The 27226-nt window shown below is 37.2% G+C and overlaps 1 protein-coding gene across 18 annotated transcripts in view; it reads right to left on the bottom strand.

Moving 5' to 3' along the window:
- The window catches only part of RGS7 (regulator of G protein signaling 7), a 261529-nt gene that overhangs the window by 122285 nt on the left and 112018 nt on the right, over positions 1 to 27226 (bottom strand). For all 18 annotated transcript variants that reach the window (XM_074579998.1, XM_074580004.1, XM_074580005.1 and 15 more), the window contains exon 3: positions 25488 to 25584. In XM_074579998.1, coding sequence (XP_074436099.1) covers positions 25488 to 25584 — 97 coding nt within the window. The remainder of the gene's footprint in view (positions 1 to 25487; positions 25585 to 27226) is intronic.

Genomic DNA, 27226 nt, shown 5'->3' with positions numbered 1-27226 from the left:
ATAAAAGTTTCAGGATTGGATATAAAGAACCCAGAAGTTCCCCAAGAATTTGCTCATTAGCCAGCCGCTCTCACAGCTACAGAAACATCTTCAACGGCAAACCTCATCTCAATGAAAGAGCTTCTACAACATGGCAGTTGCACAAAATACTTATCTTCAGAGATACCACCCAGCGTGGGGGCACAGGCTACAACAGAAAGCCCCAAAACAGAAATTTCATGACAAAATGCCAAGAAATTGCAGAATAAAAATACTTTGTTTGGCTGAAGTAGTCATCTGGGGGTTTTAGTGCTTTTATTTTTTAACACATAGGTCCCAGTGTTCTGCAGCCTCCAGCACAGACCAGCTATTTTTCAGCTAATAGCAATAAATACGAAATATAAGATACGAGAAAGTTTGCTGAAGCTGAGTAGAAACTTTCATCCTTAATCCTAATATTCAAGTGTTACACCAGAAATGTCATTGACTATGATCAGAACTTTGCTCAAGGCTTCTTTTCTTTTTTTTATTTGAAATATGAAATGTTTTAATATTCAATAGACCCCAGAAAGTTCAAATGAATTTCTATTTTTGATTAAGCTGTGCTGGATGTTTTTGTGCTATTTCCTCCAGATCCATGATTATTTTAATATTGCTATGTCTCAGAGTTTACACTTCAAAGATCTGCTGCAGGGCTACATTTTCGAAAAGGAAATGAAGTTATTCAAACTGTAAGTACCTATACTTTGGAGCTTTAGTCTGACTGAAAATCCAATCCCATTCAGCTTTTTACCAAAATATGGGATTGTTTCAAGACTTTATTATGCTCAATTGCTTGGCATAATAAAAATCATTTACATCATACAGCATGGAATGAACTGTGTTAGAAATAAAACTGATCCTTGCTCCAACTCAATACTTCCATCAAATTCATATTTTTCATTTGCAGTATTTCATCACTATTCAGCGATTATAAATTAATTTATTCTAAATGTCAATAATTGTGCTGCATGACTGTCTGAAGAAGATATGACTGGGTCTGTTCTCAAAGAAATAAAAATCTCATGGTTCTTCTTATGGTAGTTCTTTACATATCCACCTCAAGCACTTTGTCACAATAAAGGCAAAATCTATTAGCTCTTGAGGATAATTCCCAAAGATTCATTGAAATGTAGGTTGTGCTGACAATTGAAATTCTCTAACATGATTTATCCATCAATGGAGATTTATCAAAAATTTAAATAGGTATGAACTACCATTTTAATATGCAATCAACAGCTCTTGGGTTTAAAATAAACTTAATCATGCCATCCATAATAAGTACTGTATTTCTGTATAAAATCAAAGTATGATATATGCTCATATATGTGAGCATATATGCCAGACATTGTATAAATTATGCTCCCACCAACCACAAAAAACTTCGCAAACCGAGAAGGAAAACTTAGAGAAAATGAATCCCTCTAGATTTTAGTTTACCAAGTTCATTCCTTTGCTGCTTTCTTTCCCCAGGGACATTCACATGAGCATTTGTGAGATATTAATTACAGCCCTGTAGCTACTATTGGCTTTTTGTCTATGATATTTTTATAGGAATTCAAAAGCAGCCTTTCTGTTTACAAGTAACTTGGTACCATATTAACCAAATGCATCTTAGAAGCAAAGTATTTTGCTTTCCATCAGTCTTAGCTTCTGGCAATGACCATAGCGCTGTCGCTAAGTTTTCCATTTTAGGAATGACTTTTGGAGCCTGGACAAAGTAACGACCTCTGCAAAAACTTCCTGTCTTCTCCCATCCCTAGCCTCACATTCATCATGTCCAGAGCTGTCGTTTAATATGCTAATCAACTGGCTCATGGGAAGTACTTGGAAGTTTTGAGAGAAAGCCGGAGAAAGTAATTTTCAGCCATTCATCATCAGGTAGAAGAATAACAAAAAAGACATTATTCTGAACAATGCTGGACCACTAGCCCGTGATGCAACCTTTGGTAGGTCACAAGGCTTGTATTTATCACTCCAGTAAATAGTTCCCCATACTGTGCTGTGGATTTGGGGGGCTGGAAAACAGAGAAGCATTTTGAAAAGATTGACCTGTAGGTATTAGTGTAATAAATAATACTACGTGTCCTGGAGTCTGGATTCTGTTCTTCATGTTATCTTACTGTACATTTCAATCTTTTATTTCATTCGGATGAAACAGCTGAGAACGGATGGTGTCTTATTGTGAACACAGGATGGGTCCTTTATAACTTATAACACATGAGTACAGCAGCTCTTTGTGAGGATGAAGCTGTAGCTCATTATTTTCTTCCCTTTTCACAAGATGCAGAGAAAAAATAAGTTCATACTGTTGCCTAGGAGTATGCAGTAACATGAATACTACTTTTAGCACCTGTTGCGTCTTTGCTGTTTACATTGTCAGCGTGAGAATAAATAGTAGCAAGATGTAAAAAAAACCTTGGTAAGGGAACAGGTATAAACAGCCATTCATGTACCTACGTAAACCATTTCTGCCCCTCTTCTTCCCAACCTCTCTACACGATTTATTTTTATTTTGGCCTCTCCGTGTAGTATTTTAAGACCTGTATGTATTTTATGTAAAATTGTTGATGGCCACCATTTCTTCCTTAACCATCAATTGCAAACTCACGAAGAAATGGTATACCCTCCATTGGGAAAATAAAGGCAGGATCAGTAAAGAACTATAAAGCAAATAGGTATCCAGTACTAGGACTGCTGTTTACTAGTTGTAGGTGAAAGCAGACACAATTCCTGTGTCAAGATCCTGGAGAGAAAAAAAAATTTGTCAGTCAGCTAAGGAGTTGTGCTGTCTACATGCAATATGGTCCAAGGTTGGGAAGGAGAGGGGCAAGCAGAAGTGTGTGAAAAACAGGTCCTTGTTGAATTTCTTACACCCTGCAAAGGGCTAAAATTAACTAAGCTATAGATTTTAAAATAAAGCTAGTGCCCTCTACTGCAACAGGAAATAAAAGACAACAAAGCCCTCAAATTTAAATATCTAAAGTACTTTTCCATTAAATAATTATATCCTGTTCAATCTGGCAACAGCAATTAATATAGTTCTCCTGGTAACCTATCAGCAGATAAGAAACTGACTGAGAGCAGCAAAGGGTACCAGGACTAGCACATAGCCTGATGATCACGGAATCACAGAATCTTCAGAGTTGGAAGGGACCTCTAGAGATCATCTATTCCAACTCCCCTGCTAGAGCAGGATTGCCTAAAGCACATCCCTCAGGACTGCATACAGGCGGGTCTTGAAAATCTCCAGAGAAGGGGACTCCACAACCTCCCTGGGCAGCCTGTTCCAGTGCTCTGTCACCCTCACCGTAAAGAAGTTTTTCCGTGTATTTGAACGGAACTTCCTATGTTCTAGCTTGTGCCCATTGCCCCTTGTCCTGTCGCTGGGAACCATTGAAAAGAGCCTGGCTCCGTCCTCCTTAAACCCACCCTTTAGATACTTGTAAACATTAATCAGGTCCCCCCTCAACCTTCTCTTCTCCAGGCTAAAGAGTCCCAGCTCTTTCAGCCTTTCCTCATAAGGGAGGTGCTCCAGTCCCATAATCATCTTGGTTGCCCTTCGCTGGACTCGCTCCAGTAGTTCCCTGTCCCTCTTGAACTGGGGAGCCCAAAACTGGACACAGTACTCCAGTTGTGGCCTCACCAGTGCAGAGTAGAGGGGGAGAATGACCTCCCTCGACCTACTGGCCACAGTCTTCCCTATGCAGCCCAGGATGCCATTGGCCTTCTTGGCGGCAAGGGCACACTGCTGGCTCATGGATAATTTGCTGTCTACTAGGACCCCCAGGTCCTTCTCCTCAGAGCTGCTTCCCAGCATGTCCGCCCCTAACATATACTGGTGTTTGGCATTCTTCCTTCCCAGGTGCAGGACCCTACACTTGCTTTTGTTGAACCTCATTTGGTTCTTCTCTGCCCAGCTCTCCAGCCTGTCCAGGTCACGCTGGATGGCAGCACGGCCCACTGGAGTGTCGGCCACCCCTCCCAGCTTGGTATCATCAGCAAACTTGCTGAGGATACACTCTGTCCCCTCATCTAGGTCATTAATGAATATATTGAACAAAATTGGTCCAAGTATTGACCCCTGAGGGACACCACTCGTTACAGGCCTCCAACTGGACTCTGTGCCGCTGATCACAACCCTCTGAGTTCTGTCACTCAGCCAGCTCTCGATCCACAATGATTGAGATGATGATGATGGCAGAAGGCAGATCACGTCCCACAGCCTGATAGCCCTGGGAAGAGGCACTCTCCTCTCCAAAACCCAGAGGAAAGGCAGTAGTGGTAATATTACTGGCAAGAGTTTCTTGATGCAAAAGAGGATGGATATAGGTCACCTAGGAGGGAAGACTTAAGTAGATTATCCCCTTCCAATCACTACTTCACTTTGCATGAGGCAGGTCTATACTCAAACTAAGTATACACTATTCTGTTTTAGTCCTCCTTTCTGTTATGCTAATTCTATTTGATCCTGCATAGAAATGAGCTTCTGTCAGACACCAATAGACAAGTAAATGCCTGCCATAGCACTGTTTTCTACAAATAACATCCAATGGACGGGAATACAAGCTCCTGCTTACACATAACCTCCCTTGTTTCCTCACACCTGACATGTTGCTGCATTTACTGCTGCCAAATTGGCATTGCTGATCCCTTCCACAGGCTCAGCAGAATACACTGCTGTGGATAGCATGGCATTCACAGTAACAATTTGCCCTGCTGTATGGCACCGGGAAACATGGCAGTTTAAAGTGCAGTGTTTCTTCCATACACTCGCAGGAGAGCAGTATCTCAAGGGAGAAGGATCTTTTTTGCCAGCCACATTAACAGCTAGTAAAACATGCTGCTCAAATGAGAGATGACCAGTCAGTTTGTCATGCAGCACGCAAACACAGCAGCAATTCAAACCAGCCAGGAAGCGCCAGAAGACCGTCTATCTCAAGTTCACTAGCTCTCGTCTTTTATTGACTTTGCAAACAGTACGTCTTTGACCATCACTGTTTCTGGAACACAGTCATTCCATGATTTTAAGTAATTGCTGTTGGAATAGATGTATATGCTACTGATATTTTTTAATAGCAAGTGATTTGTTTATTAATTTTGGTGAATATATTAAATAGATCTGTAGATTCAACTTTAAAACTTTGATTTCCATATTTGTTAATAATAGTAACGAGGCTCCCCTCCCAAGTTACAATTCTAGAAAAGACTGTCACTGAAGGAAAGAAAGCAGCAAGATTCCACCATTGTCAATACACCTTTACATTTCAGTACTTTTTCCTTATCACTTGTTTAAAACTACCATTTAGCTTGCCTTATGAGAGATGTACTTGCTAGCTGTTTTTTTCTTCTTTTTAGCAAGTGAGCTAACAAAGATAGACAACTTCTTTATCAAAAAAGAACACATGTGCACTGAGAAAATAGAGGAAAATTACAGCTCTGAGCGCAGGTTCTTAAGATGAAGCACACACAAGTAACTCTTGCTACATATAGAGCAAATACATACACGTAATCCTTTAGTGCTGCCTAAACTTGCTGTACTCTAGTATTATTAAAGATGATGATCACCAAGCCAAGCATATCAGGGAAGGTGGAAGATCTGGCAGAGGCAGAAGCTACACCACAGTTCAGTGTTGCGGAGATAATTCAGTAATTTTAGTATGGAAGCATCTTATACTAATTGCTATTCAAACACACTGGAACAGCGAGTCCCTCTGCTAAGGACCCTAAATTCAGCATTTCTTATGGGACAATTGAACTGGATAATGAAGATTCTCTGTGTTGATCATATTCTATGGTTGCTCAATATAGCCCCCAGCTTCTCTGTTATTCTCTGAGCTTCCACAGCCAAAAGCCCATCCTCAAAAGGATGCTTCACGAATCACAACAGAACTTGTGAGACACCAGAATTTCTACCCTGCAGCAAATTTTGAGGCTCTCAAACTTCATTTTGTTGTGAAGTGGAACCCCAACACGAAACATCAAACCTTTGCACAAACTGAAAAATTCCAAAATATTTTCCTTTAATGCTATCAAAATGTTTAATTCAACGGGGCAAAGCCTTTTTTTAGTATAAAACAAACAGAATGTTTCATCTTCATCTTTCTGACTCATAAGACAGCTTCTAACAGAAGTATAATAATAAAACAATAAAACCAAAATGCAGTATTTCAGTACTTCCAGGTAATGACAACGTCAAAAAAATTCTCATGAAACAATGAAAACATTTCCCAGCAGAAAACTGATTTGCCACATAAAGCGTCAGAAAGGCTCTTAATGGATAATTCTTCTAAATTAAGCAGATGTAGAAGGCTTGAAAAGAACTAAGATGGATGTGCTTCATTATGCTATGACGGCCTCATCTCTTTGACAAGACCAGAGGACAGTGCCACAGGATCTGCTACACTGAGCACCCAGGGAAAGGCAATGGATAGTTTTAGACACAAGAGACAAAATAAAAAGAGAATAAAGGGCCATCTCATCTGCCATTTTCTCTTAAGGGGTTAGCTTGTCAATGATTAACTCTATCAGAATGAGTCAAAATTTTTATTCCACTCTATATCTTTAATAACATGCTACTTCCATTTTAACCTAAATTAAATTCAAAGATATTCTTATCATGCAGTATAAACACTACAACTATAGCACTGTTAGCTCTGCTTAGCTCATATCATGCCTCTATTGATGATGAGTCATCTCACCTCCTACCATGTAGTAAAGAAAACGGAGGAGCCTTGAAAAGCTAACACTTTTTGCAATTTTATATAGCAAATACCATTTGGATTTAATGTATTTGTAAAATCATAATTCCTGTAATTTCTACATTGGTTTCCAGACAGTGAGTTATATACAGTGGGGATGAAAACATTCGGGAACTCTCTAGAATTTATCTTCTAAAAGATGTTCTCTTTGAAAGTAAGAGTAAGACTGAACTTGGTATTTTGGCAGTTTTGACTCACGTCCTTTTAAGCTTTAATTTCAGGTATATTTTAAATTCTGGTGCTATGCTTAAAAGTAATTTCTATTTATTGACTGTGAAATCAAAGGGAATATTATAAAAACATTCTCTGTCTTAGTTGCAACGGGAAAATCCAAAGTAATTCCACTATGGTCACTAAAAATGTTTCAGATGTTACAAATCAAGACAGTTTCAGGAAGTGGTTGACCAAAATACTGAAATATGTCTCAAATTCTTTTCAGCTATGACATACGCTGAGACTCAGAGTGAACAAACTGCAAATCAAAGTTGCATAAGAAACTTAAAGTCTATTTCTTTATTCTTTCTAAGATCAGTATGCATACAAAATTGTACTGAAACCATAACCATCTTACTTCAAACACAAACAACTTCACTACACAGTACTGTACATTTTTGTCCTTGATTGCACCTTTGCTACCCCTGACAGGTAAAATGGATATACAAAATCAGGGCTCCGACTCTTCATATTGTTCAGGAAGAGGTCCCAAGTGTCTCTCAAGCAGCTTCCTGTGCTACGTGAACTGAAGCAGTCATGCTCTAAAATGGACATCATCACAATTCCCACTATCTATAAAGAAGATGCATTCAGGCTACTTTGATATGAAATGTGTTTGCTTTACCAGAGGAATCAGATGGAATACCAAAGGAATTAGATGATGGTCTCTCCCTTCATCAAAAAGACCTCCTTTGTTTGAGGTACCTTCACCAAGATGCCTTCACAACAAAACCCAGATGAATGCTTGTAACTGAAGTTATGCACGTCAAAACCAAGAGAACTGTCTAGCAGCTGTGCTCCCTCCTCCCTGCGCGCAGGGAAGCTGAGGGCGGACGGGTCTCTGGGACATCTGACAGGGAGAGTCTTAGATGCCGGTTAGGTGACTGTGCTGAAAACAAGGCAAAAAGAAATAAAAAGCAGGTACGCACAAACAAGTAGGACAACGGGCTATTGAAAGATGTGCTATTTGAAGGACCTGCTGTTGTCTTGGTTTTGTCTGATGCAGTCACCTGCTCCAAGCCTGGTTACCTATACTTGGCACAGGGGATATGATTTGTCAAAATAATGATCACCGACCAAAAAAGCCTTTCAGCAAGGGAAATGGGCAATAATACTCACTTTATCCCAGAAGACACACCACTTAAAGCGAGCGTATCTCAGAATTACAGAAAATTATTTGATTTACAATTTGTCCAACAGTATGTGAAAGAACTTTAGCAATGTTACCTCCTCTAGGACTACCCTGATGAAGATACAGTTCACTTTACAGCTATGGGAGTGGTGACCAGAGATGCCAAGCAGATCGCCTGCTGCCACAAAGAGAGAATAGCCAAGTCAATGATGAGAATCCAAGAGACTTAATTCCAAGCCCCACTTATGAGCCCGAAGTTATGCTAATATGCCTTAGACAACACTAGAAAGGCTGAACTGAAAGCGTTTTTCTTTTACTTTCCTTTTTTTTTTTTTTTTGGGGGGGGGGGAGGGGGGTGCATTTACAAGAGGTGTATTATATTCAAAATATTAAATACATGTAATTAAAGAATGACAGGAAAATTTTCATGTCACTTCAAAGGGGCAAGCCTTAATAACTTATTGATTTTTAGAGTGCTGAACTAGCTATTGCAAGTACTTCTTTAACAATGAATCAGCCTCAGACTATTTTTTTATAAAAGCCGTGCAAGATACAGGAAATGTACAGATAAAGGTCAGTGTTTAACATGCTGAATTTGGGCAAGGCTTCAAAGCATATCAAGCTTGTTCTTGATTTTATTGCATATGAAAACTTCATATCATTTGCATTGGTGGCTGGGCATAAGACAAATGGGGTTTGGTTTTGGTGAATTTTTTATTAATCTCAGTGCTCTATTTGGTTTTAGTCCATCAGATTTTATCCTATGTCTTCCTTAAAGAGATTTTAAGGGGCTTGTTAGGCTGCCTTCCTTTTAAATAGTAGCTTGAAAGCATTTGCAAGTAAATTTGCCCATTTGCACTACAAAGCATTAAGCAATGATATTTGTCATTACAACCTGTATATATGATATCATTTTTGCTAACTGACATGATCTGTTAGGGCAATTTAAAAGACATTTTTCTTAAATATTGTTTACCTATTATTTCAGAATTATCATGTGTTGCAAATGAATATATATTCATCTTATATAGCACTCATTCAAAGTTCTGCTCTGACGTAACTCATTTTCTTCTTATAAATTTAGTACTTTGTTGTTAATAGGTCTTAAACGCTTCAGCTAAGGACTGCTTGTAGCTGCCTCATATGTAGCTAATTCTTTATTCTTTTCTCTATGCAGGTTGCCATTTTATTAACCACAATAAGACTCTCCAAAGGTTTTGGTATTGCAAGATAGCACGCTTCCTAGGTAACAATGCCCTTGAGCTATCTATTATCTCACACTAACACGTCTTCTTGTGTCTCATTGCTTAATTGTATCACTTTTTCTAAAATGTACATTTCTGGGTTTGTTTTCTTAAGGTAGCATTTTGAGTAGTAATATTTGACTCATTTTGATTGAAAATAGAGCCTTTTTTGGTGAAATAGAACTGACCACTTTGCACCCACTAGTCCTCATTTTCTATAGTCATTTTTAAATAAACTGATGTCAAATACCATCCTAATCCATAAAATTTTGATTCTACTTTGTGCAAAAAGTTAGCGTCGTCGTATTGTTTTGCCAGGTTTTTCTTTTTGTGGTGTTACTGAATCAGGTGAGGAGAAATATAAACTGAACACTTGAACAATGAAAAGAGCTTAACTTCAGGCTTTCTAAGTATCGGCAAGATACAAAGATCATGAGAAAAATGTAGCACATATATAATACTGATCACTCTTTTGATGTACTTTAATTCCTACCACATCCTTTCAATTTTTCAAAGGGCTAAATACACTCAGTCTGCTGTATTACACAGAACATGGCTTGCAAAAAAAGGCTTATTTTGCAGCTATGTATGGTCATTAAAGGACAATTTGTGCCTTTTGACGCTAGGCTTGACACTGTTAGTAAGCACCCTCAACTGGCAACTGAAGAGAAGAATGTTGCAGATAAAGAGAAAACACCTTTGGAAATCCAAGACGCAACCCCAGATCCTAGTGGCTGCACCCACATTTTGTTAGATTCCAGACACAATTGACAAAGTCTCTTAACACAGCCACAGAGGGAGTCTGTCTTTGACATGAGGGCACACAGTGCAGCGTTGGATGGGAGCAGTTTAGGGATCCCAAGCTCTGCACTTCAGTACGTGGCAGCTCCACTAAAGTACCTGCTTGTGGGCCCCTGGCTCCTGGCAGCAGCAGGAGAAGGCGCAGGACTCCCATCTCCTCACGCACAGCAGCAGCACAGGGCCTGACCCGACGACAGGGGTGGCTGGCTTTTTTCTTGGTTATCTCTGACGCTGCTAGGTGCTGTCTCATTTGCAGTCAATTCATAATTTCAGACCATTTACCCATAATCATAAAAACTAGATTTGTTTTTAATAGCTGCTGAGACACATACTTCATATATCACTGCCAAGGTATATATTTAGTGCAGTGATTTACTTAGATTCTGAGTAAAGAAAGATCTAGTTAAATCTGTATGGATTTTACTAAAGTTTTTCTTCCTGTAAAAGGTATTTAAGTATTTTTTAGATTAAAATAGAAATTTAGGTTTAATAGATTAAGAATCTATTCCTTCTATTAGTCCTATAATAGCAGTTTTCATTTCACGGGAGAAAAATCAAGTATTGGAAATAGTAATGCCCAGGGAATAATAAGCAATTTTTATTTAAGGCAGAATTTTTTATTTAGGATTTCTCTGTTTTTTCTGCTTTCTTTTTAAGTCAATACTAATCAAAGATGAAAAGAACATTTTATTTTTTAAATTATGTCAGCAAGAACTTTTTCCTTGCCAAAATAATAGAAAAGATAGTTCCAACAAGGTTTACAATATTGATCCAAATCTTTATTATGTCTGAGACACAGGGCTATAATCTCCTTTTTATTTGACAGATATGTTGATTTGAGTAGAGTTCCAGCTGACTGAGGACATCTACTGCAAATATTACAACTAATATCTTCAATTTTTGTTTGCTATATATTCTGCCAGTTTATATGCTTGCTGTAGCTAATGCAAAACTTTAGAACTCTTGCTTGTGATTTGTGCAGCCTCCCTTTTTCTTTCTCTTTGCTCTTTTTTTTGTAAATTAAATGTCCTGTTTGGATAGCTCATTATAAAAAACAGCACTTAAATTCAGCGATTCACTTGTTAAACTGCAAATGACATTTCAATTTTTAAAACTAATCATTATTCGTATCTGTACCTGGTGTCTTGTACAGAAGATCATAAATTATCATTCACTAAAAGATATTGGTTTTACTCCTCTTATTCCTAGCCTTCTACAACCTTTAGTCCATCTACCTTCACATCAAGAGTCCATTTTTGAGTACAGATAGTACAGACAGTTTCTATCTTAGCTTGACTAGTAACAAACTGAGCACAGATTCAGCAAATACTGATGTCTAAGTTTCACGGTGTGGACCGAGTAGCCAGGCTATAGAGGTGTGCCAGAGAACATTCCACAAACACCGAATTACAGATTTTATCTCATCTTTTATAACAAAGGATCCAAGAATATTTGACACAAACCCCTTATACGGGGTTTATACCAGTAAACCCTTATACTGCTTTAAAAAAATAACATTGGAAGGATATTCCCATTTTCAAAATTTTCAGCTATCAAGCAGTGACTTTTCAGATGAAATTAATTAGAATATTACATTTTAAAACACAACTATGACTGTAAATGGATAACAGTATGCATGTGTTGGATTCTTTTCCAAAGCAATTTAAGGAGATAGATCATTCCTACAATCTAGTAAGTTTCCCACAGAGAACGAAGACAAAGTCTAGACACACACCTCGTCCTGGATAGCCATAATTCAAATAGCCTAATTTAGACCATCGAAGCACTTCAAAACTCACATTACTGAGAAGTTAAGACACTCTTTTCCCTACAAAATTCTGCTTCTTCCGCAAGAAGTCATCGCTCATTCCACATTAAATAATTTATGTTCATGGGAAGGCTTTTTCTATTTTCTGATCCCTACATAAATAACTACTGTTCCCAAATAATCCAAACAGATACTGTTTCCAAAAACATGCAATGCCTTTGATCATAAAGCAAATATCTTCAAGCAGTTTGGAGCCTTTAAACTAGTAGTGCCTGACAATGCTCTTCCTTCTTTCATTAAAAAAATCTTTAATTCTGCCTTCCATCTTCCCAACTCACTGTCTGTTGCAATTCTTCCCTGTAACGGAGTGCTCACAAGTCCCTTTCCCCTGCCTAAAACGTAGGTGGTCCTCTGTTTCTCAGCTGGGACTTTACAGTTAGCATGGTAGCTTAAATTTATTACTGTATCAATTTATTTTAGCTCTACTAAAATACATTTATACATTTTCAAAAGGTATTTGATGTTCATTTTATTCTCAGTTTTAGAATTTCTCTGAAAATGGTATACTTCTAGCCTCCTACCATAGCATGTGTTTCATAGCTCATCAACTGCCCTATAAGGTTTTCTTCTGCCTAATATACAATTCCATTTCAATATAGCTGTCTCTGTGTGAAGCTCTTCAGATGCTTTTTTTAATTCTACTTTTATTTCATATGCCACCATTAATGATTAGAAATAACAGGCTTAAGCATCATCAAAAAAAGTGTAAATTCAGACTAAATTCAAAACCAATTTGGTGACTGGTTGGATTAAACACAGGACATCACCTCTCAGAATAAAAGGAGGAGAATTTTGCTAATTGACACCAATTTACAGGAGTCATTTAACCCATTGCAGAGGTAATTTATAAGCAGTGTCCTAAATCTCAGCTACGTCACATGAAATTAAACAATATATTAGACCATCCAACTCATGCATACATTACCTGCCTGCTGGTTTGACAGAACTCAGGACAACCTCTGCTGAATGGTATCTGCTCAGTAGTTCAACAGCATACCACTGCTCGCTGAAGCTGTGTTCCCTGTCCCTTGCACGGTTGCCCAAAGGAGAAAAGAGCTCTGACTAAAACACAGAGAAAGATGGACATCCCACTTGTTTGGTTTTGATTGTTTTGGTTTTTTTTTTTTCTTTTTAAACATGAATAAATGTATTTTTAAGACCTAGAGAAAAAAAGTGAGACAAGCTACATTCTCCTATTTACTTTCAGCCACTGTCCTAGAAGGGTGAGTTGCTACTATGATCAATTTTCCATGCATTTGCTGGAACAATAGACTCAATTACTGGCCTTTAAATGGTACGGAGTCTGGGGACACCATGCTTGCCAGAAGCTTCCATGTAAGCATGACACAAAATCAAGATTAGCCTCCTAAGTCCTGCTTGAACAACATGATGTTCTTAGTAACACAACCATATTTTCTACTTCCAGTCCAGAGCAACCAACCCACAGCACAAGCAGAGCAGCTGCCATCCATTTGCAAATACTAACCATTGTAACTATATCTTTGTGGCTTGTCATTTTCAAACTCATGATAAATATTTTAGATGATATATCAACAGTCTGAAAAGATGTAGGTAACATGCAAGGCCTAAGTATTTCTGTAAAACTGCATTTGACCCCAGGCACAAAAACAAAAGAGATGAGTCACTCCACCTCCACCTTTCATTAAGACAGAATTCTGATTTGTTCTATTGAATAGATGCCTTTATAAGTATGAAAGGACTTGATAAAATTGTTTAAAAACACCCACTTCTAGAATTCAGATAGCAGGAACACAAAAATACTACTACTCAGAAAACAAGTGAATAGAGAACAAAGAATTTTTTTTCTCTGAAGAGTATGGAAGCAAGGAGAATTCAACTTGAAAAGATTATTGATGAAAGCAATTAGAAAAAATCAGGAGAGGGATGGGAAGAAAAGCAGAAGGTGGAATTTATGTAAACAAACCATTATCGGGCAGGTTTGGCCCAGTGACTTTTCTCTATTCATAAAATAGTCCCTGTTCTAGAAAAAAAGTAGCTCAGGCAACAACTGGGCATTTTACTATATACTTATTTTAAGACCTGCAGGCCTTTCCTTCGATAATAAGTCCCAAACTTACAAGAAGACAGTCTTGACAAAAAGGTAAAGAGTCTACAGAGGTCTATAGGTCTATAAAGTATTTCCACATTTTAGCTATCTCGCAGTTGATTATAAAAGTTTAAAGGGCATCAAAAAAGCACACAGGGTGCTGATACCCATGAGACCTCCTCATGTACATACTAAAAATGGTATTGGGCTCTGAAGAGAAAGAAAAATACAACCTAATTGCCGATCACCTTCTCAGTATTTTCCTCAAGCCTGTTACATATTCAGTACCCAAGTCAGAAAGCTGTGCAGCAGTTTTAAATGGTTAACTCCCATGCAATTTTTGACAATTTAATGCATAAAAGGAATATTTGCATGCGTTGATGGCTAAATTGAGATCCAAGTGGGTATACTGAAATACCTGAAATGCATATACCTTGCTGGTGTTTGTATATGAAAACTACATGTATAGCTATTGTAGTACAAAAGATTACAGACCCTTCTGTAAGTCTGTTAAAAAAAAAATATACAGTTTTTAGAACAGATTTTTTATTTTCGAAGCACTTTGTCAAAATCCTTCAAAGTGTAAATATGTCAGGAAGGGCTGAGGTGGTTGAATTGTCTGCTGCAAATACTCCATGTCTGGTGTTCTTCATATGATACAATGGAACCAAATTCTCATCAAAAACTCAAACCCTTTGTAGACCTTACATTATTCTAACAGCGAAACACCCAATAAATACCCACTTGCCTGCTTCTACACTCAAGCACTACCAGGCCTTACAATAAAAAATATCCAACAAAATTTGTGTATGGGGAGGGGAGGTTAATACTCATTTCCTTTTCTTTTTTTTTTTTTTTTTTTTTTTTTTTTTTTAATATTTTCAGTGCTTTACAATTTGACTCCCCTACCCAAGCCTTGGCAATGTCCTCCTTCCTGCCAATAAGGGAGGACCTTGTATATAATTTCTTTGTGCCCTCTGCCTGGATTCCTGAAGAGTCCTGGGTTTCTGCTCTGTTCCTCAGACACCAAACTCAACGGCCTGCATCTTCTGACTTCCCAGCACCTGCTGCAACAGCTCTGCCCATTTCCTACTGTGGTCTACGCCCTCACTCTGTGGAGCAGCGCAGGGAAGCAGCATGTACTCCAGTGATCTTCCCTAACAAGTAAACCAAGAGCATCCCCACTGAGATCTTCCATCCCTGTGGCAAAGAGACGGATGCTGTGTGGGAAGCAAAGAGTAAGGTGCACGGCAGGAACGCTGGGCTTTGTACCTTCAAAGCTGCCAACATCCTCCAGCCTCAGGGACTGCTGAGTCTGTGGGGCTGGGATCATGGAAAACAGAATAACTCCTGCTGGCTTACATGCTTCTTTTGTAACATCAAGGCTCATTCTCCAACTGCCAAGACTAGAAAGAAGATTTTTAAACAATAAGGTCAATTTCTGACCTTTACTGTGAAGCTCAGGAGCATCCTATAACAGGCTCTGCCAAAATGCATGCAGCAGTGTAAGTGACACTCATCACACATTTGAGCGCTCATTTCCTGTTAACACATTGTTCTTGATCCTACTACTCCATTTAAAATTATTTTGATAATTTGTGAAAATTAATAAGTATCTACAGTCCATTTATTTCTATAATGATAGATTTCCAATCACAATAAACTGCATGGAACTACCTTTACTTCTTGTGTGGGTGACTTTCTAATTTAATGTATCTTATTTTTGTCAGGAACACAGCTGGCAGGAATTAATATTAGAACTTCTTCAGGACATTTTCCAGTGTCAAAAAGGCGGGCTTTTTGGAAAATCTGTTTGTTGCAGCTGAAATTTTTAAAAAGTCTTAAGTGTCCATTCTCAATGTTTTCCAAAAAGAAACTTCCTATTTTTCATTCTCCTCTGGGATATTATTTATTTTTATTTTTTTTTTAAATTAAAACCTGATAGTTTTGGTTCATAGAAAGCTGAGAATTTAGCTTCTTGTCCTAAGTCAGGAGGAAAATGTTTTTAGTATTTCAAATTCTTGTGGCATGTGTTGTCTTGCCAACTCTAGAAAAAGCAAGAATCCTTAATAACTTTTTTGTTGTTTATCAGGTAGCTAGTCTGTGGATAACTTGAGCAGCAATAGAAACAATTACAATTATTCAAATTTATTCCTTGCTGTCCCTTTGCAAAGACAAGCCTGCAGTCTTCTGATACAACTGCAATGACTATCTTTTTCCTCATAGCTAGAACCAACAAATAAAGAGCTAAATCACAAGTCATCTTGTAAACCCTGCTAACTTGATTTCTTGTTTAAGGAGCACATTCTCCAGGGAATGACTGTAATTAGTTTGATTATTTTAACTGCTGGCCAACTATAGGTACCTGGCTGTAAAAATGGCAGATTGAAATCTGCAAATAATGCACCACTTTCTCTTTGCACGCAGTTCATTTAAATATTTCAATTCACTTTAAAACAGTGGATTTAAAAACAGTAAGATACAGTTTATTATACTAAAATGGTAAAATTGAAGCAGAAAGCAATTACGTTGCTTGAAAGGTCACAAAATGAGTCAATGTTAGATGTCTTTTATGAGGAATAGGGAACTACTATCCCAGATGCATTTATACCATCTTAAAAAGAAAAGCAAATGTATATGTTCACACAGTATTACACCTAGCAGGATACCTCTAAATAATATGCTATTTGTATCGGTACCAGCAATACTTATCACATGTCTACTTTGCTTCCTATATGCATCTAACAAATAGTCACCAGTCAACCAAAACCATGCCACTAAATAACAGTATAAAATGCCACATAAATTTAAAAGTTGGATATTTTTGAATGTGTACTCCACAGTGTAATTGTATTAATATCTATTGTCTCTATTTATAAAACCGTTACAGTACCTACCTAACTACAGCCTTGTAGACAGATATTCTCTGTAACTATTTTGTTGCATTCTAATTGACCATATACTCAAGACCCAAACTACTAACGTATATTCCCAGCTTTAGGATTACATTATGCTCATACAAAATCACACTTATAAATCCTAGGTACTATTGCAAAGTTTTGATTTTTGGCAAGACAACAGATACTTTTTGGACTCAAGGGTTCTGACCTTAGAGGAACCAGATTGGGTTTCTTTTATTTTTGTCTTCAAGTGGATGTTCATTTCTGGGATAGTTCCCAAAGACTGTTTACCAAGCATATCATGAAACAGATTTCACATTTTGGTAAGACCACTACTAACACTCAACAAGGACTTCATGCGGGGACCTCATTTGTCTTCAGTTATACACTTCCTCTGCTCATTCTTAACATGAGCAGAAAATTTCCCTACAGTCTCAGAACTTAGTGACAGCAAACACAGTAGTGACTCTTCCTTGTCAGAAAACACTTCTCTTTGGTGTACCTTGAATTGCTCTGTGAAAAAAATCCAATGTGATTTAAACAAACAAACAGCTCTATTGTCATACAATTACCTCATAAACTAATGGAGTCAAGTAGTATACTTTGCTCCGCTTCCTAATTAAAACAATTACTTAAAATACCGGTACCAGGAAAATTCTTACTGATCTTTATTTCACTGGTTCTAATCATTGCTATGCAACATCAATAGTACTTCTTTCTAAGAGACTTCCAAGAGACAGCCATGAAGGAAAATGATTTTCATAGGATCCCTGAGTATATTTCTATACAGTCGCTCTTCCTTAGACATATTCTAGTCTTGTCTTCCTACAAGGCTTTGATTATGCACATAACAGATTTTAGAGAACCTAAGTTATTAATCACTACTACAGATGCTGTTTATATGAGCTTAGAAGTTTGGGCTTTTTTAAGCTGATATATCATGCACTGCCTCCATGGGCAAATATATAATGCATAAATAGGCATGCTATGTATGTTTATGTGTGTGTTGGAGGGGGTTATTTTCTCTGTTTTCTGAAAGTACTACTCATTGTTGCTCATATAAAAACAGCGTAACAAAACACAATTATTAACAGGTGTTATGCCAGAAAAAAAAAAATGTCAAACTACCTAAAGTGAAGGCATGATAGATTGCAGAATTCCTGCTAATTTCAGGTTGAGTGAGGCTGATTCAGGTCTCCCTTTTCACCCCACATTTTCTGTGAATGTTACATGTCCAGTGTCCAGAGACCATGTGTCAAGGGGAGCAAACTAGATACATTTTTGTCCATAGTGAAAGCAGCAGGTTTTGCTGTACTCCTCTTCAAAGTATTCACACTTCAAAGGCGCAACCCCGTTCCACTAAAAACACTGGCAAAAACTTACACACGAGGATGCTAGGAAGAAGGTGGTGTAGGAAAGGGAGGGAAGTATTTTCATGACAAAACAACACAGTAGAAAAAGTTAGGAACAAATTTGTATCTACGATCAACAAGCCCCAGGGCTATTTCTCTCGAAACATGCTGAGCTATAAGGCCTTACAAAGCATTTGGGAAACTGGGGATCATCTAATTCAAACTGTGCGCTTCATGTGGATGAACAACAAATAAGACAAATGTTCCAAGCAATCTCCCATCTCACAACAAGAGAACAATTATTAAGATTTTTTGGCCATCAATGCATGACTTACAGACCTATTTCTTTTGCAAATGTCTGTGAAAATAAGCTTTTCATATCTGCTGATTTTAAGGGAACTGACATTTATGATGACTGTTTTGCACACAGATTACTTTAAAAGACACTTCAATGGGTTTTCAGTATATTTCAGTTTCCTCAACAATTTTGGAAAATTGCCTCAGACTTTCCTCACTGTATTTTCTTCTTTTTACTAATGCTCCCAATGGCAATCACCACTGAACTGAAAGGTAAACATATGAATACAATTTTTTGTTGTTGGTTGGTTAGAAGGAAGCAATAACTTTTAAATGAGAATATGTCATTCTTTTTAAAATAACCAATGAAAATACTTTCACATTTTGAAAAGCTTTTAATTCTGACAGTGATTTATTAAAGGTCTGATATTAACACATGCCTTAAAGTGAAAATGGAGAGCATAATCATCTTGGAGCATTAAAGTTATTGGAAACAGATCTTCATTTCTTTCATTCACTTTTCAAGTGAATAAGAGCATTCAGCTCTTACTTGATCCCAGCCCGCCACAGCTTGTCACATGGCCATTCTCACCTTCACAACTGCAGTGCTGTCACAAAGCTGATTTTCCAAAAAATACAAAAGTTCCGTCAAGTTTTAAGCAGCTTAAGAGCACTCTTCCCTGGCCATAGTCACAATCCCAGTGATGCGGCCAAGAGAGACAGGCAAACAAACAGAAAGAGGAGGTGAAGGTATGCAGACAGTACTCAAATACCTACTTTGGTTTTCTGAAATGGTAAAGCATACAAAGCACCACTCATTAATCAGTTAATTATCTCACCATTTTGAAATGACTGTTATGTCCAATCTTATGGCGCCACTTAGTCAATCTCTTCTACTCATGACTCTAAAAATCATGAACATGATATCAATAAATAGGAGAACCAGCCTTCTCCTTAAAAATATCCACTCCCAAAAGACTGTGAACATTTGAATGCAAATCAGACACTCTGACAAAGTGATGAATGGAAATGACACAGAAGAGAGATTGGTGCTTTAACTTCAAACCAACTATTCATTTGGGGATAGAGGATTATTAGCTTTTTATTCTCAAAAGTTCTGCTTTGAAAAGTGAAACTGTAAAGCAAGTCCTTGCTCATATTTGCCCTTCTGAACGGGCACAGAAGAGGGAGTGAGCCAGGTTCTGTCCCTCACGTACTGACAGAGATCTTTTCATCAAAGCATTTTACTAAGACTGGAACCCTATCAAGGCAATGAGCTTCCAGTTTTAACTCTGAAGGCTCTGTTTGCAAATAACAAGAGGCTGATTTGGCATAAAGAAACCAGCAATGATTTTACGATTAAATTATACCTGTAGGAGAATGCGAGGAAAGGGGGATGAAGGAAAGGGAAGAACATTTAAGTAGGAACCTGCCATCAACCTGACGCTGGAGACACTGGAGGGGAAAGAAAAAAAAGTGGTCCATAAAATTAGAGGTTTGGGAAATGGGAATCCTAGTTTCTCCCGCATAGTTAATTTATTCTGGAAAAGGTAACCAAAATGGAAATTCCAAAATCCTTGTCTTTACCGACAATGCAACATTACGCTGCTGCAGAGGTACCAGATGATTGAGGTGTTATGCTTTTGTGGGTTTTTTTCTGTCAATTCAAGTAGTAGAGCTTTCTCTTTTATCTTGTATTTCAGGTAGGTCATCTCCAGTACTGAAGTGGATAAACCTGTCAACTCGTTTCACATCCAGCACTGAAAAGTCATCAGATGCTAACAACTCATTACTCAGCTTGGAAAGATCAAAACTAATGACAGATGAAACGCTCTCTTTCTTCTTATTAGTCCCCTGAGTCATCCAATTCCCACTGTATCGTTCTTTATTTTTTTGCCGCCTGCCTCTATATAGCAAGCAATACTGTTGCAGGTAGTTCCTGTGACTCATTTCTTGGGCTCACCCACCTGTGATCTGTGGGTGAGATGAGCTACTATGACACTGCTTTCCTCTGGGGTCTCTCACTACATCTGACCAGGCTACTGAGACTGCTGCTCTGCTTTTCAGTAGGATTTTTTTATGTTTAAACACATACATTCTCTATTTTTACCAAGCACACTACTACTGGTGCTTAAATAAAGACTGATAATTAATGATTATATGAATACATTTGCTAATCAAAGTGCAACATCTCATTATCTTAACAATTCCCTAGGTAGAAAAGAAATAAGCATTTTCTGAGATGAGGAAAAACGATGAATAAAAATGGCATATGATGGCAGTAATCTTAAAAAAAATGGGAAAATGCAATGTCTATATTGAAAAGGCACAATATCAGCTTCGCATCTAAGAATGAGAAAAAAACTAAAGACTTCACATTGATTATATTTTCCTGGGAAAGGTAAGTGAATCTTTTAACTTTCTCTTTAACTCAGAAGGAGATGTTAAGAAAAACACCTTTCTGCTGATCTCATTCTCCTATTTCTGTTGGTTCAAGCTGTGACTACTTTCCAAAATTATTGAGCCATGCATCAGAAACCGCCAGTAACAACTAGTGTGAACATGCTTTCCTTGAATACTTTTTATTCTGTCTCTGCGTGTATTCTTTAATTGAACTTACATTTCTTATAGTTCTCCCCTCTCCTTGAATAAAAACACTAGTGTCCCTCATTCACCCTTACACACCACACCATTGGCACATTCTCCGCAGATTTTATTAATCACCAAACAGATCTAAGTATTGTACACTTTAAAGTCCTATAAAGCATCACATTGATATACTGTAATGACCGTAGGACACCACTGTATCACTACATCTGTCTTAATGAAATATCCACGTTATGATTACTTATGAAGCTTTCAGTACTAATACTGACCAGCCCACCCCGCAAAGACCCCCAAAACAAACCCTAAACTATTGCAGTGCTTTATCTGTAAACTCTGAATGCTTCTTTCTGCTTGAAAGCGAACAGCAAAACTTTGGCATTTACTTGCTTTCTCTCCTTAGTAAAAATAAAAATGATATTTTAGAGTTCCTTCTAATCCCTATGATTCATATGTCAGACTCCCTACATTCATCATTTCAAGCAAGTTTTTTTATCCATTTCCAGGCCTAATGGTGAACCATGTTCCAGGCAAATTGCCTTCTTTTTATTCCTAATGCTGTAATCAGTGTTAGTAAAGAATGCACATGACAACCTTCATGCAATTATTATTGTTGACTGGCAAGATGTCTATATAAACTATCTTCTTCCCTCCTCCAAAACACTTTAAAACCATGAAGACAACAACAGCAAGCCCTTCTTTTGTTCATCAAAATGCATAATCACATAGAAACAGCAAACTCTCCTGCCTGTTTTTTCCCTTGGAGTCTTTGAAGTTTCAAATCAAAGCCACAATATATATCTGATGAATAACATTATTATGACTACACTGCAGGCACACAGGGGGTCCTGCATTACTGCAGTCTAGTCAGCCATCAACCACTATTTTAAACATGTGCCTTCTGAAAACTGAGTGCACATGACTGTGGTCATCAGCATTAATCATAGAAAGTGACTTAGATCCATAGTGAGGGATAACAGAAATTTTGGCATTAAACAGTCAGATTTCCCAAGAACCTCACAAGACACTACTTCAGTGCCATCTTTGAGCCCAGGTTTAGATGCCCAGATATGTAACTAAGGCTTAAAGCTACTGAGAAAATTGACTCAACCCCTCCCTCAAGAAACTTCCTGTTCACCTGATGTATAATCAGTTCAGTTCAGAGATAGTTCAGGCTCTGCTAGAGAATACACTTTTAGAACAATGCAATTTTTAGAACGCAATCTCTGGTGCAATTCTCACACTCAAGGTTATAATATGAGTGGGAATAAGCAGACTATATTTTTCATAATAAAAACAGATTATTCCATTCTCAAAGACAGGAAGCTATTACTCTAGCAATTATGGTTTACACCATAGCATTGCTTATAAGCTTAAGCAGTCAAGACTAAGGTGATTAAACCATTTCCAGCAGAATTTCCATTAACAGTGACCAGTGTAGGATCTAAAATACAATCTAGCAAACCTGTATTAGGGTACATAAGTATACTAGTCTGTTTTCTGTAAAGCTATCCATGCAAATTAATCTATTTTTTGCATCCAGTCTGAGCCTACTTGCATGTAAGATTGTGGGTGACTCAGCTTGAGGTGAACCATCACTACAAAGACCATCTGCTACAGCACACTGTACGTTCTCTCTGTTCAAAGACCTAATTGTACTTACCCTCACAAACACTAGCTGGATGAGATAATTTAGTGAGACTCTGGAAAGGCTAGGGTCTTTTACTAAAAAACATTTTTGGCTGAAATCATAATAAGCATACAGTATACTGTTACAATGGCCCCAGAAGGCAGTGAGCTAGAGTCAGGATGAGTCAAGATAGAATTATGCTGAAAAAGCCACTTGTAGTAGTTATTTGACTCAAATTAAAAAAAAAAAAAAAAAAAAAAAGTTGGGCATGGAGACAGCAAATATATGTTCTGCAACAATGAATGATGCAGATCTTGGTGTAAAATAAGCTTTGAGTGCAATGAAACCATTAGCTCATCAGACCCAAGAAGCAGAATAATTCTGGGCTGTTTGGTATTTATTCTTGCTTGTCATGGCATATTAAAATACACCACAGATGTTCACTAATAAGCACAACAGGTTGCAGGTCTGCAGGCAGCACAAGTAAAAGGCACAGTAGTCAGCTCCTAATGCTGTACTTCCATTGATTCTTTTATGCTGACTCCCATGTGGAATTAGACAAGGATGCATTTTTCCCTCTCCAATAATGGTTTATTTCTATATATAGTAAGCCCCATCGTTTCTGTTAAAGACTTTGTAATATACTAAGTTGTTCACCATAGATATTTGCATAAAAAGAGGTATAAATTTACATAGAGTTCTTTCGATACAGAACTCAAATGAGGATCATTAACATCATTAATGCTAAATAGTAGGAAAACTCTCTCAGCACTAAGGAATGAGGTATAGAATCAGGATAGGTGCTAACAGGATTTTCTTTTACCCCCTTTTCAGAGATTTTTATCTTGGCATATATAATATACTGGAGCTCAGTCAAGGACTGCGTTTTTTTTCACAATCCATTTCACCTTCTACTTGTAGGTGACTGGAATGCTATTATCCAAATTAGTCTGCAATTCACCACCTCCAGTGAATTTACACCATAGATAAATTCGCTGCATAAAGTCAATCTGATACACTCCTAAATGTACATATAAATATGAATAGCAAATAGCACACCATCTAAAGGTTTGTATTCTTTTTCATCAAATAGCTTGCAAACTCATTTTAAGCATAATCATAGAATCATAGAGTCTTCATGGTTGGAAAGGACCTTTGAGATCATAGAGTCCAACCAAACAACCTACAATCTCTGCCACTAGAGCATGCCCTGAAGTGCCAAATCTAGACGTTCCTTAAACACCTCTAGGGATGGTGACTCAACCACCTCCTTGGGCAGGCTGTTCCAGTGCCTGCCCAGTAATATAATGAGGTATAGATAAGTAAATGATTCTTGAAAGATTTCAAGAAAGAAATCAAACAAAAATGGCGTGTTTGAATTCAAGCAGTTCGCTCACAAAAACGAATGTACAAATATCAACAAGCAACTTATTTGTTCTTCATGAATATATGCAATATAAATCAATAGAATTCATAATTTTTTCAAAATTTCACAAGGTAAACGAGATAATATAATCACATCATCCTATTTATTATAATCACAACATTCTATTAAAAAGTTAAATTCAGATACCATTCCCGAGGCTGACTTTGCTAATGTAGTCAGCCTTAAGTAGATATAGTCATTTAATAGGATACCATGCTGTACTAATTTATGGGAAATAAAGGTCCATTCTTCAGAAGCTAGTTTTTGTATGAGTAGTTTCTAAAATCCTAAAGACATTTTGTTCAGTCTTAAGACACTTTCCTTCTTTGTGCCAGAATTATTCACTATCAAAAACATTCCAAAGGTTGAAAATTAAGGTATAGAATTCTTCTTGCTGTTCTGGATAGTACAAACTTCTATAGATAATTTCTATGTAAGGATTATCTTCTCCATTACAAAAATTGCAAGTATTACCAGAGTATGGAAAAAGTAGGTTCAACAATGGCATCTATTTCAAAGGAACTCCATATGCATTGGTAGCACAGAAAGATTCGTATCCACATATATAAATGAATATAAAAATATTTAAATAATAAATATATTATACTAGCTAAGTAATAAATGGACAGAATTTTGTGCATACGTCAATACTGACTTGGATTAGCTATAAAGTTTACAGCTCTTTTGCAAATCACCACAGACATCTCAGTCTTAGCTTCTTGGATGCAGGCAGCCAGCTACAAAAGCAGACTATAAACGTTGTAATAAATGTCCACAGCCACAATTCAACATCAGCTACAGACTGCAGTGATGATTTTCCTTTTGTGCTGCTGCTATGGCAGTTCTTATCTTCATGTACTAGCCTGTACGCTAAACTCATACTTGCCATGAAAACAGGCTAAAAAACATATTTGAAATGCAGAAACCCTGCAATAAAAATCTTGCCACCTTCTGATAATTGACTTTTTCTAGTAAATGAAGTATTCCCTTCAGTTAATTTGCAGGACAGAAACATCTCTGTGTAAGCCCACTCCAATGTGAAAGGAACACCCAAAAAATTCTATTGTTAAAGCATTCAAAGGATAGTCAATGTCTCCTCCAGACCAGATGACTCTGAATTCCCCACAGCATGCAGCTGAAAGTGTTTTCTGTTTGAGCATCCCGTTACATAAGGTAGAGTAGAAACTTTAAATAGTATAAAATTCACTCTTACCAGAAAAGACACTGGGGATCTTGGAAAGAAAACTTTTGACTGTACGAATAGGAATCCCATTTTTCTCATCTTGCATGCGGGCTATGACGTCTTCCATCTGAACACAGAGAAAAAAAAAATAAAAGAAAGAAAGAATAAAAAAATCCAGAATTATTTCCTAAAATAAATTCTCCAATAAATCCTAGATCAATATCTCAGAATGAGAGGTCCGCTCCTGCTATTTCTTTTTTAACTTATCATTTATATTTAGTTTTATTGAACAGGCTAAAAAAATGCAATTTATTCATGTACAAGAGTAAAAAAATGCATGTGCTCAAAGTCTCTTGAGAAATACCAATGTAGAACAAAGAGATTTAGTTAAAGTAGTTAAAAAAGGTAATTAAAAATCATTGCTGGATACAGATCTTCATGTTTTGATTGTATTACTGGTATTGTACCATATATAAAAGCAAAATAAACTCATACAGCCTTCTAGAGGACTGATACAGTTCTCAAAAAGGCTCTACAAAACAAAAATAGAGCTTATAAATTCAAATAAAAAATTCCTTCTTTTCTTTTGAGATGAGGAAAAAAACACAACGTGATGGAATTTTACATCCCTGGAAACAGCTGAGCCAGAAACATAAAGACGTTTTTGTAGGTAATGCAGTAGGTATAAAAATGTTTAAAATCATTTTGCTGGGGTTTTTTTTGTATTTTTACAGTAGCTCATTTTTCCCATCTCAATTTTTTAGGCTAATTTGGCCTGGGCATTTTATAAATTATGCCCAAGCCAAAGGTTCCGTTTCATGTGAACTATGAAAGCAAGCCCTTTTACTGGAAAACACAAAGAATATTTAGATAGAGTCATTGGCTGACAATGCCAGTTTTCATTCTTGCACATTTTGTAACTGAAGTTTATACATTAGATAACTTCCATCTTTCTTTCTTTCAATATCTAACTTCTCAAATATTCAATGATATTGCGATAAAATGAATTGCAACTATCCTTCCTCTTTTCTTAAATTGCCAAGATCCACCATATGAAATACACTATGTGATAGAGCATTTTATATTATTTTATTAGTCAAATCTTAAAAAAAAAAATTTCTATCTCACTTCTGTTTCCCCAGTAGGTTCCCAAAGGATTCATTAAAAGTTTGTGGCTGGGTTGCGTTGAGAAAAGAGACTAACAGACAAAATTCTGTCATGCACCTTTTTTCCACAGAAGTCAGATGACCCAAATCAGCAAAGGGCAAATCAGCATTAGTTGCAGCTGTGCATTAATTGGTCCAAAGGGGGAGTTGTATAGATACAGGAAAGGGAATGGGAACTGGGGTAACCAGTGGTGTATAGAGAAAAAGAACAAAAATGAATTAAAAAACTGAAAACAAAATCAATTAGTTCAACTGCTCATACAAAGAGCGTCTGGAGGTTCGCATGTTCCATGTACTCATGGATCATACATTAGCAACCCAAGGAACGCAAATCCACTGCATAGTCCAAACCAGAAAGTACGTGCAAGAAGTAGATATTGTTAGCAAGATGTGGAAGACTGAGTCTATTGCTCAGAACTAAGGAATGTACAAATGTAACAGCAGAAAAGGACCAATGTTCACTGTAATGACTTATCTGACATGGAATTTTATTATTTAAATAGAAAAGGCTATTAATAATGTTCTGAAGAAATTGTCAAGCAGACAAACTATTGCCTATGAAAAGGAATCTCTCCCTACATTTATTATCCGTATAATATGTGA

Source organism: Larus michahellis, chromosome 3, assembly GCF_964199755.1.
Source record: "Larus michahellis chromosome 3, bLarMic1.1, whole genome shotgun sequence".
Taxonomy (NCBI): Eukaryota; Metazoa; Chordata; class Aves; order Charadriiformes; family Laridae; genus Larus; species Larus michahellis.
This window is presented reverse-complemented; position numbering and strand designations above follow the sequence as displayed.